At 47.2% G+C, this 14746-nt stretch overlaps 1 protein-coding gene across 1 annotated transcript in view; it reads right to left on the bottom strand.

The window, feature by feature from the left end:
• Positions 1 to 14746, bottom strand: part of LOC147111757 (sodium/hydrogen exchanger 2-like) — a 117598-nt gene that overhangs the window by 61928 nt on the left and 40924 nt on the right. Inside the window, exon 2 of the mRNA XM_085998958.1 lies at positions 11332 to 11795. Within this exon, the coding sequence (XP_085855084.1) occupies positions 11332 to 11795 (464 nt within the window). The remainder of the gene's footprint in view (positions 1 to 11331; positions 11796 to 14746) is intronic.

The raw sequence follows: 14746 nt of genomic DNA, 5'->3' as shown, positions 1-14746 counted from the left end.
ATTTTCTGTATCGCCGCCTGTACCTAAGTCCGGTGTCTAGAACCCAGGGGTGTGGAGCGATTCGAACTGCTCAAAGGAGTCAGAGGTGAAGCTGACACACACACACACCAAAACCCCCTACACAGCGGAGTTAATAACCAGAATTTTAATCGGGTGGCGGGTTGGGAGCAGGGAATGTGGCTAGGAAGCGGTCGGGAAACCCAGGAGAACAGGTTTCCCGCAGGCCTTGCCGAATTTAATGGCAGGGCCTGATTAGCATTTGTTTCTGTTTCCCACCCACAGCCAACCAGATGGAGAGGCACTAGGCCGCAGGGAGGAAGGAGGTATCAGGTGGGGGCCGGGGGAGAGAAGAATGAATCGGGGCTGGAGCATCGGGGAAGGGTGGAGAGGAGGCGAGAGGATCGGGGCTGGCCTGAGAATCATCGGTGGGGGGGTGTAATGTATTATCACATGGTTTGGTATGAGCATGCTCAGTTCGCTCTGGCCTAATAAAGCAAGCACATGGACTAGAAACTCGTCGTGTCTCTGTCCTTCATTTGTTCTACCCAAGTATATTATGTGGGGTGGGGGGGGGGCTGCAGTTGGGGGAGAGCGAGTCTGGGAAGGCTATTGGAGGCATCGTGGGTGGGGGGAAATCAAAGGCCTCTTGGTGGTGTAGTGTATGTAACCGTTCCACCTTTAAGAGAACTATTTTAAGGGTTGCACTACTTTATCTTGGCTGCTGTATACTGTAATACCGGTGGTGACCACACCGGTATATAAGTGCTGTGTAATGATTTATTGGGCAGTTCCGCCCTGACCTTCGACTAGTAAATACCTGTTAAATTTTACTCTTGTGGTCTGTGTAGTAATTCTCAATATAACACACAGACTTAACAGTGGCGACGAGTACGATCTTACCCTGCGGCAGAGATATATCCAAGGCAGTTTAACGGGCGTCGAGAGGAGGCATCCGCCCTCATCATTCTGCTGAGAAAAGACTCGGGTCTGCAGAGCAAAGGAAGAATTCTGACACGAAGCCTTCCATCAGCAACAGGCAGTGATCATCCCTTCTATCACGGTGGTGGGTAAGCCGATCAGCGACGAGCAGCAAGTCGGCCACGTTGGCGTGAAGTAGGGGAGGGAAAAACGGAGGATATAAGGGCAGAGAACTCGACCACGGCCGGGGAAAAGAGCCGGACAGAAGTCGGGGCCAGAGGCGCTGAGACTGGGGCCAGCGTAAGGCACGGGAGCCGCGGTGCATGCAAACGCAGCCGGTGTAAAAGACCGGGCTGCAAGCGGGCTGGGAGACGCAACAGCGTCGAGAGAGAGCTCGACCGCGACCGGTGAAAAAGGCCGGGCAGCTACCGAGGCCGCGAGGCGCAGCGACCGGGTCAGCGTAAGACGCGGGAGAAAATTTTAAAAAAAACCGCGGAGAACTCAGCCGCAGCCGGGGGAAAGGACCGGACTGCAAGAGGGGCTGGGAGGCACGATTTGAAAACCGCTGGGGAGGGCGAATGCAGCAATACGGCAATCGCCATTACAGCCAGCGGGGGAGAAAGGCAAACGCGGGAAGCCGCCATTTTCGTAGGCGGGGGAAGAAGACAAGCGCGGGAAACCGCCATTTTGAAAAAAAAAAATAAAAGAAAAATTTCCTTTTGTTTCTCAAGAAGATTGCGAGGATGCCTAAGCGTGGTAACATCAACGATTTCGATCCCGATGTTGAAGATTGGGCCACGTATGTAGAACGCATAGAGATATATTGTAAGGCAAATAAAATATCAGATGAAGATAAAGCAATAACCTTACTAAACTCAATGGGTGCGAAGACATACGGGCTATTGAAGCATCTTCTATCACCAGCTAAACCGACGGATCAGACTTTCGCTAAAATTGTTGCTGTCCTGAAAAATCATTTGAACCCCACACCACTGATGTTAGCGGAACGATTTAAATTTTATGCGAGAACGCAACTGAAAGAGGAAAGCAACGCGGAGTATTTAATTGAACTGCGTAAGTTAGCGAAATACTGTCAGTTTGGAGAAAGTCTGACAGAGGCACTGAGAGACAAATTCGTGTGTGGATTGTTGAAAGAAGGAACACAAAAGCGGCTGCTTGAAGAGAATGATCTTACACTTGATAAGGCTGTCACTATTGCAGCATCGCACGAGGCCGCAGCGAGAGGCACTGCGGAAATGCAGCTAAAGGCAGCGGTACTCAGCATAGATCAAATGGCTTTGGGTACAACAAAATGTTATCGTTGTGGAAAGACGACACACGATCAGAACCAATGCTGGTTTAAAAACCAGGAATGTAGAAAATGTGGCAAGCTTGGTCACATAGCTAAAGTATGCCGGTCAGGAAAGAAGACCAGCAACAAAAAGTCACCGCAGGAAAAGTGCAGAAAGGTACATAAGATGGCTGAGAAGAGTTCGGATGAACAGAATTCGGATTCAGACTCCAACAGCAAGGAACTGGGTAGTCTGAGAATTCACAATGTGAGTAAGGAAGCTGACCGACAAACTATCTGGGTCACACTGCAGATAGCAGGAGTCCAAGTGAAGATGGAATTGGACACCGGATCGGCGTTGACGGTCATGAATAAGCAAGATTACAAAAAGTTATTCAAACATATTCCCCTACGGGATACGGAGATAGTATTGCAGACATACACGGGGCAAAGAGTATACCCCATCGGAAAGATAAAAGTCAAGGTGGTACACAAGGGCAAAGAACACCAAGGAATGGACTTATATGTACTACCTGAGGGAGGTCCACCACTTCTGGGACGGGAGTGGATCAGGAAAATAAATATGGACTGGCACTCCCTAAACGCAATAACGGTAGATTCCGGAAAAAAAGATGTCAAACCTGAACGATTGTCCAGAATATTGGATGAGGCTAAAGAGGTGTTCCAACAGGGACTGGGAACACTGAGAGGAATTAAGGCAAAAATCAAGATTGCAGAACATGCAACCCCAACATTTTTCAAAGCCAGACCGGTACCTTATGCGATACGACCTGCTGTGGAAGCTGAGCTGGAAGGGCTAGAACATTCAGGAGTACTGTCTAAGGTGGACTGGAGTGAGTGGGCCACGCCCATTGTTCCCGTCATGAAGCGTTCATCGAGTAACAAGCCAGGGGAACCGGGGAAGGTCCGCATCTGTGGAGACTTCAAGATCACAGTTAATCCGGTGCTTCACACGGTGCAATATCCGCTTCCGCGGATTGAGGATATCTTTGCTTCATTGTCTGGCGGGAAACGCTTCACCAAGATAGACCTGGCGCAAGCGTACTTACAGATGGAAGTTGAGGAAGAGTCGCGCCAGTATCTCACAATCAACACGCACAGAGGCTTGTATCGATATAATAGACTGGTTTTTGGAGTGGCTTCGGCTCCAGCAATTTGGCAGAGGGCCATGGAGCAGGTATTACAGGGAATTCCAAGCACTCAATATTACTTGGACGATATCCTGATTACAGGAGATGACGATGAGGAACACCTTGCAAATTTGAAACTGGTGCTCACCAGGTTGAAGGAATATGGCCTTCGAGTTAATCGCCAGAAATGTGAGTTCTTTCAGAAACGGATCTCGTACTGTGGTCATGTCATTGGCCAGGAGGGGCTGCACAAGTCACCTGACATGATCGAAGCTGTTGTGAAGGCTCCCGCTCCGGAAAATGTATCCCAGTTGAGGTCGTTCCTAGGGTTGATTAACTATTACCATAAGTTTCTGCCAAATCTATCCACGGTGCTGCACCCGCTGAATGCTCTTTTGCAGAAAGAAGTACCATGGAAGTGGAGCGAGGACTGTAAGAAGGCCTTTCGCAAAAGCAAGGCATTGATCACCTCAGAGGAAGTGTTGGCTCACTTCAACCCAACGCTACCTATTCGTTTAGCTTGTGATGCTTCTCCTTATGGTATTGGAGCAGTACTCTCACACAGGTTGCCAAATGGCTTGGAAAGGCCAGTCGCATTTGCATCCAGATCATTGACCTCCGCTGAGCGCAACTATGCTCAGATAGATAGGGAGGCTCTCAGCCTGGTGTGGGGAGTAAAGAAGTTTAATCATTACCTGCAGGGCCAGAAGTTTACACTGCTGACAGACCACCAGCCATTGGTATCCATATTCAACCCTAAAAAGGGCGTTTCCATTATGACAGCGCAAAGGCTACAGAGGTGGTCCCTTTTCCTAGGGGCACACCAATATGACATAGAATACAAAGGATCAAAACAGCATGGGAATGCTGACGGTTTATCGCGCCTACCGTTGCCAACGGTAGAAGAAGCGCCTACAGTGGACCCAGTGGAGATGTTCCACTCAACCATAGTGGAATGTCTACCAGTAACAAATTCTACGATCGAAAAGGAAACAAGAAATGACCCGACTCTCTCACGAGTCTACGATTTAACGGTGAAGGGATGGCCAGCACATGGCGAACCACTGTTGCCAGCATTTTCGCAAAGAAGAGAACAGCTGTCAGTGTGCCGAGGAACTTTGATGTGTGGATCCAGAGTGGTGATTCCACCCAAACTCCAGCATAAAGTGCTAAAGGAGCTTCACGAGGGGCATCTGGGTGGAGTGAAAATGAAGAACCTAGCCAGAGCATTTGTGTGGTGGCCAGGTATCGATGGAGACATCGAAGAAATGACCAAGAGCTGTCTAGGATGCCAGAAGGTCCAAAACGCCCCACCACAAGCTCCTCTACATCCATGGGAGTGGCCCTCATCTCCATGGCAAAGGGTACATATCGACTTTGCTGGTCCATTTATGGACTCAATGTTCTTAATCGCGGTGGATGCACACTCCAAGTGGCCGGAGGTAATAAAGATGTCCTCCACCACCACGGAAAAAACCATCACAGTATTAAGGACCATATTTGCCAGGAATGGGCTGCCGGAACAGATCTGTTCTGATAATGGACCGCAATTTGTGTCCGAAGAATTCAGGAAGTTCTTAAAAAACAATGGGGTTAAGCACTACACGTCCGCCCCATACCATCCCGCCACCAATGGACTAGCTGAAAGGTTTGTCCAGACCTTCAAGAAGGCCATAAAGGCCATGGGTAAGGAAGACATAAATCTACAACATAAGGTAGATAACTTCTTGTTGGCGTACAGGAATGCAACACATGCGGTTACAAACCAAACTCCCGCCATGATGTTTTTCAATAGAAGACTAAGATGCCGGCTGGATTTGATCAAGCCAAACATCAGAAGGGACGTAGAGAACCGGCAATTTCAAGGCATGAATGAAAGGCCAACTAGAACCTTCCAGATAGGTCAACAAGTTTTGGCCCGGGACTACCGTACCGAGAAATGGCAGCCTGGAACTATTTGCACACGACTAGGACCGCTGATGTATACCGTGGACATTGGTGAAAGCATAATAAGGCGCCATGTTGACCAGATCATAGAGTCATCTGAAAAGGGACAACCTACTCCACAACTCTATACGCCTAATGATGAAGCAGAGATACCCATAGTATCTACCTCCGATCCGGTGATATTGGAATCAGATGAACCCGACACTGGCATTCAAGCCGAATCGACCTTGCCAAAAGAACCTACTACACCACCGAAAACTACTACACCACCGAGGCGTTATCCGGACCAAGTCAGGAAGTCTCCAGAGAGACTGAATCTGTAAACTGTTTTTACATGAAGTTGTGCATATATGTTATGATGTTATGTTTAATGGGGAATATATACTGTTAAGCTAAAAAGGGAGGATTGTAGTGTATGTAACCGTTCCACCTTTAAGAGAACTATTTTAAGGGTTGCACTACTTTATCTTGGCTGCTGTATACTGTAATACCGGTGGTGACCACACCGGTATACAAGTGCTGTGTAATGATTTATTGGGCAGTTCCGCCCTGACCTTCGACTAGTAAATACCTGTTAAATTTTACTCTTGTGGTCTGTGTAGTAATTCTCAATATAACACACAGACTTAACAGGTGGGTCTCCAATTAGTGGGGGGGGGGCATAGTTGAGGCAGGGACACTGGATCCAGGAGGTAAGTGTAAAGGCACTTACGTTCTGGATCCAGCAGTCCTCGCCTTACTTTAGTTGATGGGTTCTCCGAGGCCTGATAAACCCGACCAGCCACAGTTAAGTTTGAAATGCTGCTTAAATCTGAGGCATGCCAGCCTCATTATAATATTTAAATGGGAGACCTGTCTCCTGGGAGCAGGTTGGCTGCCCAGCCCCATCCTGCCTCTGTTAAAACTGGAAGTGGACGGGTTGCAGTCAGGATTCAGTTTTGTAACACTTTAACCTCCCACCCGACCCCAACCCACCCATTTTTTGTGGTTAAGGTTCCCCCCCAATGTGATAGTTTCAGCCCAGCACCAGGAATTAATGTCATACCCCATAACCCAATGCACATTACAAGTAGTACTGGGCAGCCTCAGACCAGCTCAAGTACAACCCATGAGGTCAGTAGATAAGAACATCAGAAATTGGAGCAAGAGTAGGCCATTCAACCCTTTTGAGCCCGCTCCGCCATTCAATAAGATCATGACTGATCTTCTACCTCAGCTCCACCTTCCCGCACTATCCCCATATCCCTTGGATAATATGTCATTACGTAGGTATAATATGTGGGGGATAGGTTACGTGGGTAGCATTTGTTCTCCAAAACTCAGCACGACTGCACATGTAGCATGTAAAAGGCACACAGTGTGTGTCTGTGCGATGACGTTATGAATTTTGCTGGGACAAGACATAGGATAGTGCCCAACTGTATGTGGTCAAACCTGACTGAGACAATGTTATTTTATACCTAATTTGCACTGACCGGTTAAGACATTACAGGGGAAAAACTCGGTTGCTTTGCACCTCCCATTAATGCCCTAAGAGGACGCTAATGGGGCGCAAAGCAAGTAGCGCCCGGGCATGGCACCGCCAATGCCTCCCGCGAAATTCAGCAGGAGGTTAGCGGCGGTGGTAACCGTTAGTGCCCTGTTGCGCTGCACCGCTGGTGATGATGTCATCGCTGTGTGCAGCGCCCCACTCGCGCCCCGGACGCAATCTTCGGTAGTGTCCCCTGAATTACCGCCGGACGGAGCGGTGCTATTTAAAGGCGAGGTGCCAGGCGGCCATTTTTGTTGCTGGCCGCCTGCCAGCACCTATCTTCATAGCCATCCCCGACCTCCTGACCCGCTCCCCTGTGGAGTGCCAGCTGCGCTCCATGAGCCCGGCACTTCTCTTAAGTGCTGGGCTCTTTTGCTGGCACTACGATCCCTGGTGGCCCAGCTGGGCCCGGGTCGCGCTGCGCTGCGGCACGTAGCACCCACGATATTCCCTCGCAGCGCCCCAAGTGGGAGGCGTGGCGCTTCCAGTAGCGCCCCGCTTCCCTCTTGGGGCACTACCACTCAATTTTGGCCGTGGGGGCGCTAATTTTTCCGAGCGCTAAAAGTATCGCCCCGGCGAAGTTAGCGCCCCAAAGGGGACGCGACTCAATTTTTACCCCTACAAGTCATCAACAACTGATAATGTCCTCATTCAAGATATAACTAAAAATGCTGAAAAATAATTTGTCATTCAAAGCACACAAATAAATTGGATTCATCTACTCTTCAAACTTGGTTTGATGTTAAAAAAATTGGATTATCCAATAATTTGAATTAATCAATGCAAGTAACACAGCAAGGTGGGAATTTAGTGTGAAAAAAGTGAATAATTTAAATCTGAATTAACAATAGTATACAGTAATATTAGCGAGAAGCTGGTGTGTAAAAAGCATGGTGTTACCCTTTGAACAATTACTGAAGGCTTGGCTCATTGTGAACTGTTACCTAGCAACAGCAGGTTCATTCACATGCAGCTTCCAAAGCTCACCTTGTCTGATCGACTTTGAAACCAAAATAAACTAGTTTCCTCAGGAAAAGAACGGAAACAATCAGCAGTTTCAACTGATTATAGAAAGGTTTCTGATATCTGATACTGGTTCACTCAACAGTTTGGATCTTTCCGAATGAGATTCCTAAACTGGGAAACTTAAGCTGGTTTCCTGCTTTAAGTCAGTCAATAACAAAAGTCATTAAAATTAGTCAGCTGTGGCTCCGTGGGTAGCACCCTCGCCGAGTCAGAAGGTTGCGGGTTCAAGTCCTGTTCCAGAGACTTGAGCACACAAATCTAGGCTGACACTCCAATGCAGTACTGAGGGGGTGCTGCACTGTCGGAGGTGCCATCTTTCGGATGAGATGTTAAACCGAGGCCCTGTCTGCTCTCAGGTGGATGTAAAAGATCCCATGGCACTATTTCGATTTTGAAGAAGAGCAGGGGAGTTATCCCCGGTGTCCTGGCCAATATTTATCCCTCAATCAACTTCACTGAAACAGATTATCTGGTCATTATCACATTGCTGTTTGTGGGAGCTTTCTCTGCGCAAATTGGCTGCTGCGTTTCCTACATCACAACAGTGACTACACTTCAAAAAGTACTTAATTGGCTGTAAAGCACTTTGGAACATCCGGCGGTCATGAAAGGCGCTATAGAAATGCAAGTCTTTCTTTATGTTGCACCACATCTCATGATGTGACTAAATGGGGTATTAATTCAGTTGGAAATAAGATAACTGTAAAAGCTTCTGGCAACTCCAAAGTGGTGAGTCTGTATGTTGTATAAATACAGCACATTGAACAAAAGCAAAATAAAACTGACTATAGCTCAGTACAAACCTACTTATTACAATACAAAGAACAGAAGTATAAAGGTGTTATGATAGTGATTGTTTGTGTAAACTATTACAAGTAGTTCATCTTTAACAAATTATTTTTGAGATTAGGTGCACTGCAATAAAGCAGTTTAGAATAGCAGCAGAGTTCTTCGGAGGTTATATACAACAGTAAGGTACTACGCAATATATGGTATGCAGAGTATTTTTAACCTTGGGGTTTTTTGGGGGCGGTGGGGGGGGGAAGGGGACAGAAAAGTGGGGGCATGGTTTAATTCCCAAGACATACACACAGGAACAGGAGTAGGCCATTCAGTCCTCGAGCCTGTTCCAAATCATGGCTGATCTGTGCCTCAACTCCATTTACCCACCTTTTCTTTATACCCCTTGATACCCTGACCCAACAAAAATCTATCAGTCTTGAAAACTTCAATTGACCCAGCACCCACACCCACAAGTTCCAGATTTCCATTACCCTTTGTGTAACAAAGTACTTCCTGATTTCACTCCTAAATGGCTTAGCTCCTATTTAAAAATTATGCACCATTGTTCTGGACTCCCCACTGAGGAAATAGTTTCTCTGTATCTACCCTACAACAATCCCTTTATCATTTTAAGCACAATTAGATCATCCCTCAACCTTCTAAACCCAAGGGAATACAAGATAAGTTTATGCAACCTGTTCTCATAATTTAACCCGTGGATGTGGTGTATTTGGACTTTCAGAAGGCTTTCGATAAGGTCCCACATAAGAGATTGGTGTGGCAAAATTAAGGCACATGGGATTGGGGCAAGGTATTGACTTGGATAGAGAACTGGTTGGCGGACAGAAAGCAAAGAGTTGGAATAAACGGGTTGTTTTCCGAGTGGCAGGCAGTGACTAGTGGGGTACCGCAAGGATCCGGTCCTAGGACCCCAGCTGTTCACAATATATCTTAATGATCTGGACAAGGGAATTGGATGTAATATCTCCAAATTTGCAGACGACACAAAGCTGGGTGGGAGGGTATGCTGTGAGGAGGATGTTGTGAAACTCCAGTACGATTTGGACTGGTTGGGTGATTGGGCAGAAACATGGCAAATGCACTATAATGTAGATAAATGTGAGGTTATCCACTTTGGTGGCAAAAACAGGAAGGCAGATTATTATTTGAATGGCAATAGATTGGGAGAAGGGGAAGTGCAAAGAGACCAGAGTGTTCTTTGTGCACGAGTCGCTGAAGGTAAGCATGCAGGTGCAGCAGGCGGTTAAGGCGGCAAATGGTATGTTGGCCTTCGTAGCAAGAGGGTTCGAGTACAGGGACAAGGATGTCTTGCTGCAGTTGTACAGGGCCTTGGTGAGGCCGCACCTTGAGTATTGTGTGCAGTTTTGGTCACCTTATTTGAGGAAGGATGTTCTTGCCATGGAAGGAGTGCAGCGAAGATTCACCAGGCTGATACCTGGGATGGCAGGAATGACGTATGAGGAGAGATTGTGTCGATTGGGCTTATACTCACTGGAGTTTAGAAGATTGTGAGGGGATCTCATTGAAACCTATAAAATTCTGTCAGGCCTGGACAGACTAGATGCAGGAAGGATGTTCCCGATGGCCGGGGAGTCCAGAACCAGGGGTCATAGTCTAAGGATAAGGGGTAAGCCATTTAGGACTGAGATGAGGAGGAATTTCTTCACCCAGAGAGTGGTGAACCTGTGGAATTCTATGCCACAGAGGGCGGTGGAGGCCAGTTCATTAAATATATTCAAGAAGGAGTTGGATATATTTCTTAAGGCTAAAGGGACCAAGGGATATGGGGAGAAGGCAGGGACAGGGTACTGAATTTGGATGATCAGCCATGATCTCATTGAATGGCGGAGCAGGCTCGAGGGGCCGAATGGCCTACTCCTGCTCCTATCTTCTATGTTTCTATGTTAACCCTTTAAGACCTGCTATCATGCTGGTGAATTGGCGCTGTGCCCCCTCCTTCCGAAGATCCGGTGCCCAGTACTCCAGATGGGATCTGAACAAAGCTCTGTACAACTGAAGCATAACTTACCCAGCTTTGTATTCCAGCCCTCTGGAGATATTCATTCCATTAGCCTTTTTGATTGCTTTTTCTACCTGTCCACTAGCTTTTAGTGATTTGTGTACATGACACCCAAATCCCTTTGCTCCTCTGCAGTTCCTAGTTTCTTGCATCAAGAAATTATTGCAATTTGTCTTTCTTGGATGCAGGTGTGCATTCTCACATTTCCCCTCATTGAACTCCATCTGCCACAGTTTTGCCCATTCCTTTAATCTGTATGTCCCATTATAACTTCCTGCTCCCATCCACACAATTTACTGTGTCCAACTTAGTGCATTTTAACATCTCATTGGAGGAAGATGGAGTGGTGAACAGCTTGAAAGACAACTGAAGGGCAACGAGAAGAGTACGAGTCGCAGTAACAAAGAATATCGTTTTTGATCAGTGCTTTGGGTGCAGCAGAAGCCAAATTGGCAGGTCTCAAACAAGGAGCAATGAAAGCATACTTGCAAGACAATGGCACATTCCACGCCTTGAGAGAGACAAGGAAAGTTGGAGATAGGTTGATATTTACAAAAACAGAGGGGGTTTGACGATAGGCTTCTTGAAGTTTGGCATAATATTAAAAGTATACAAGCAAAAGGAATATAACTGGACTACTTACCACAGTGACAGCATCATTGAGCAGTGACTCTCCAAACACCAAGATATGAAGTTGCTCATTTACTTGGATTTCTTCAAAGACAGCTAAAACTGCAACTGGGTCTACAGCGGAGATCAAGCTTCCAAACAACAGGATCTGCATAAGTGTGATGTCACCTAATTCAAAAACCTGAACCTGGCAAATTCCATATAATGACATACTGATGCCAATTACATTCCATAGGGTTCCAATCACCGCATACCATAAGATAGTCCCAATGTTCCCAAAGAAAAGCCTGCCAGGCATAAAGTAACCAGCATCAAGTACTATGGGTGGCAGTAAGTACAGGAAAAATACATCTGTGCTCATAACAGGGGGGGTTCTCTCTTTAGCTCCAACGATGATCCCTCCAACTAACAGCCCGATGATAATCAGCAGACAGCTCTCTGGCACAATTGAGGCGAGTTTATGATAGAGATGAAACCCTGCAAGAAAAAATAGAATATAATGTTAAACTATTAAAAAAATAAAGCAGATAAGGAAGGCTGGCCTAGAAATTGAGTTTTGGCGCAGCCAGGGCTTTAGCGCCGGAAGTTAGTGCCGGAGCTAAGTCGCGCTGGTCGGGCCCAAAATTCACCAATTCTGCGCCCAAACGGCTGCCGGCGCTGCTGAGAGCTGTTTGCGCCTGAAAACTGGCGCTACGCGCTGAATATCGGCGCTATTCCGGCGCTGCGGCGCCCGCTGCGGTGCGGCAGGTTCGGGAAGTGCAGGCCTCCTCCTTCCCTTAAGGAGGAGCTGCCTGCACCCGGCCGCGGCCCGCGAAAATCTTTTTAAAAATGAGCCCGGCACCTCGGACAAGTGCCGGGCTTGCTTCTGTTCCGGGGGGGGGGGGGGGGGGGGGGAAGTCCGGGGAGGGAGCTGCGGCCAGGCGGCCGGCGGGAAAGCGGCCGGCCGCCGCGGTGCCTTTAATGCGCCGGCGCAAAGTCATGTAAGACTCTGTTGCCAGAGTCTTAGTTGCGGCTGCCACGGGCGAGGCGGCCGCAACTGAATTTCGGCGCTGGGGCCCGTCGGCATGGCAACCGGGACGCTGCGCACACCGATGACGTCATCGGTGCCGGCGCAGCGCTACCGGTCTACCGCGGCGGAAGGGCCCCAGGCAATTTCGGCGCCGGTGCCAATTGCAGCGCTAGGCCCTCTAGCGCCGCAAAATCGGCGCTAAGGGCACTGAATTTCTAGGCCGCTGTGTTATACAGGACAATCAGCTGTCTGGTGAACAATATTTCAAGCATAAGCAAAAAACTGCAGGTGCTGGAAATCTGACTTAAAAACAGAAAATGCTGGAAACACTCAGCAGGTCAGGCAGCATCTCTGAAGAGAGAAACAAAGTTAACGTTTCAGGTTGAAGACCTTCCATCAGAACTTCCTTCAAACATGTAGGGGTAGAGTGCAGCATTGGTTCACAAGACACCCAACAAGATCTCAATCATTACAACAAAGGACTATTGTACACTTAAATAAAAGTCTAAAAGCACATGGAATGTTGACAAAATTCTACTCAAGTCCAGTTGGTGCCTTTTAAATCAAACAAAAAAATGGCTATATTCACTCAATGCAATTAACAGGGTTCAAACTTGGAAAGAAATGGATTATTAAGCATCTCACGTGTATGTGTAGAAACAAGTAATGTGCAGTGTTCTTCTCTACTGGGATATTCACTACGTCAAATGTAAATAAGTGTGCGTGTCTTTAAATCACAACTTCAAAAATAAATTTTAAAAATGGACAAAAACAGGATTTGATGTAGTTCTGAGGATTTCTGATTCAACAAGTGCTAATATCACCCTGTGGGAGTCATTACTGAAAGTGACACATGAAAAAAAAACTATTGCTGCTTTGTCAGTAAATAAGAACATTTTTTTCCCCAAACAAAAAAAGACCATTTTACGACTTCAGAAGATGCACTAAGAGCTTTCTTGGATGGCTGTATATTTACATTTAGATGCACCAATCTTTGCACGTGACATCTTTATTTTGAAAATAAATATATTAATTTATTTTAGCCCAAAAACAATATTCTGCCACTTCCAAAGTGAGATTAGTGTAGCACAAGACAGCAAAATGGTTCTATGACAAACCAAAATCATAATGAGAAATAAATGATTCATAAGAATAAATTCAGAGGATCAACGTCTATGTGGAAGTTTTGCAAAATAGAACAAAAATTGTATATACATAATTTTCTTGGATCTATTGGCCATTAGATCAAGACCAAGTTGCACTTCAAACTCATTCTGCAATTATAGTGGGCTGGATTTTACCAACCTCGGCGGGTGACATCGGTGCGGGTCCCAGCCTTGCTGCTGGCTCCATCCCGCTGTCCAAAATGATATTCCCCTGATTGGGCTTGTTAAGACCGCCCAGCATGTTTGCCAACCAATTGAAGGAAGCGGGTCTGATGACAACATTTGATGATGTGTCATCAGCCGGTTTCCTTAAAGGGACTGTGCGTAAATTTATTTTGACATTTGTGCTGTCAGTGTTCTGCAGCATTGAAGTGCTGCAAACACTGACAAGCACTGCACAGAGGTGCATGGCTGCACCCAGGCTCTCCCATATCTCCCTCCATATGCTTATGGAGGGAATCACAGCATGCAGGGAGGTTCTCAGGAGACCAACGTAGCCTGGTTGCACATTGCACAGGAGAGCACAAGCAGGGATGTTGTCAGGAGGACCAGGCTGCAGTGATGCAAACCTTTCAATGATCTCAGTGGATCACGAACCGTTACTGCAAAGCCACACTCAATCTCATCCTGCTGTGCCACTCATCACATCCCCATCACTCTGCCTTCCCTACCCTACTCCTGCACATCCTTACTCACACCAACTTACCTTGGACCTCCACCCAACCCTCTCTATCTACATTATCACTTCCCCATCTTACTAGCCACCCCTCACACTCGCCCTCATCCTAGTGCAATTATACCAACTAACAAAACACAAGGGTAGAAACTTGGGTGTTTTATGCAATGTTCATTTAAAGTTTCTATTAATGTGGTATCAAACATTGAAACCTTTATTTTCAACACTTTGGCCGCGATTTCACTGATCGAGGTGGGCTCGAGGTGGCCGGGGTCAGTAGCGCGGTCCCAGCCCGCTGCCTGCTCCAGCCCGCACTCTCCAAGTGATTTATCGTTGTTTGGGCTTGTTAAGCCTGCCCAGTGAAGTTCCCGGCCAATTAATAGGAAGCGGATCTGATGATGTCACTTAAAGGGGCCATGGAGGGAGTCACAGCACGCAGGGAGGTTCTCTTCCCTTCCAATGGGTGGAAGGCACCTCCCCACGAGACCAACGCAGTCTGGTTGCACATTGCACAGGAGGACACAAGCAGGGATGTCATCAGGAGGACCAGGCTGCAGTGGCACAAACCTTTCAATGA

Source organism: Somniosus microcephalus, chromosome 10, assembly GCF_052327205.1.
Source record: "Somniosus microcephalus isolate GS21.2 chromosome 10, FLI_Smic_1.0, whole genome shotgun sequence".
NCBI lineage: Eukaryota > Metazoa > Chordata > Chondrichthyes > Squaliformes > Somniosidae > Somniosus > Somniosus microcephalus.
The sequence above is the reverse complement of the archived record's forward strand: the minus strand, read 5'-3'. Positions and strand labels throughout refer to the sequence as shown.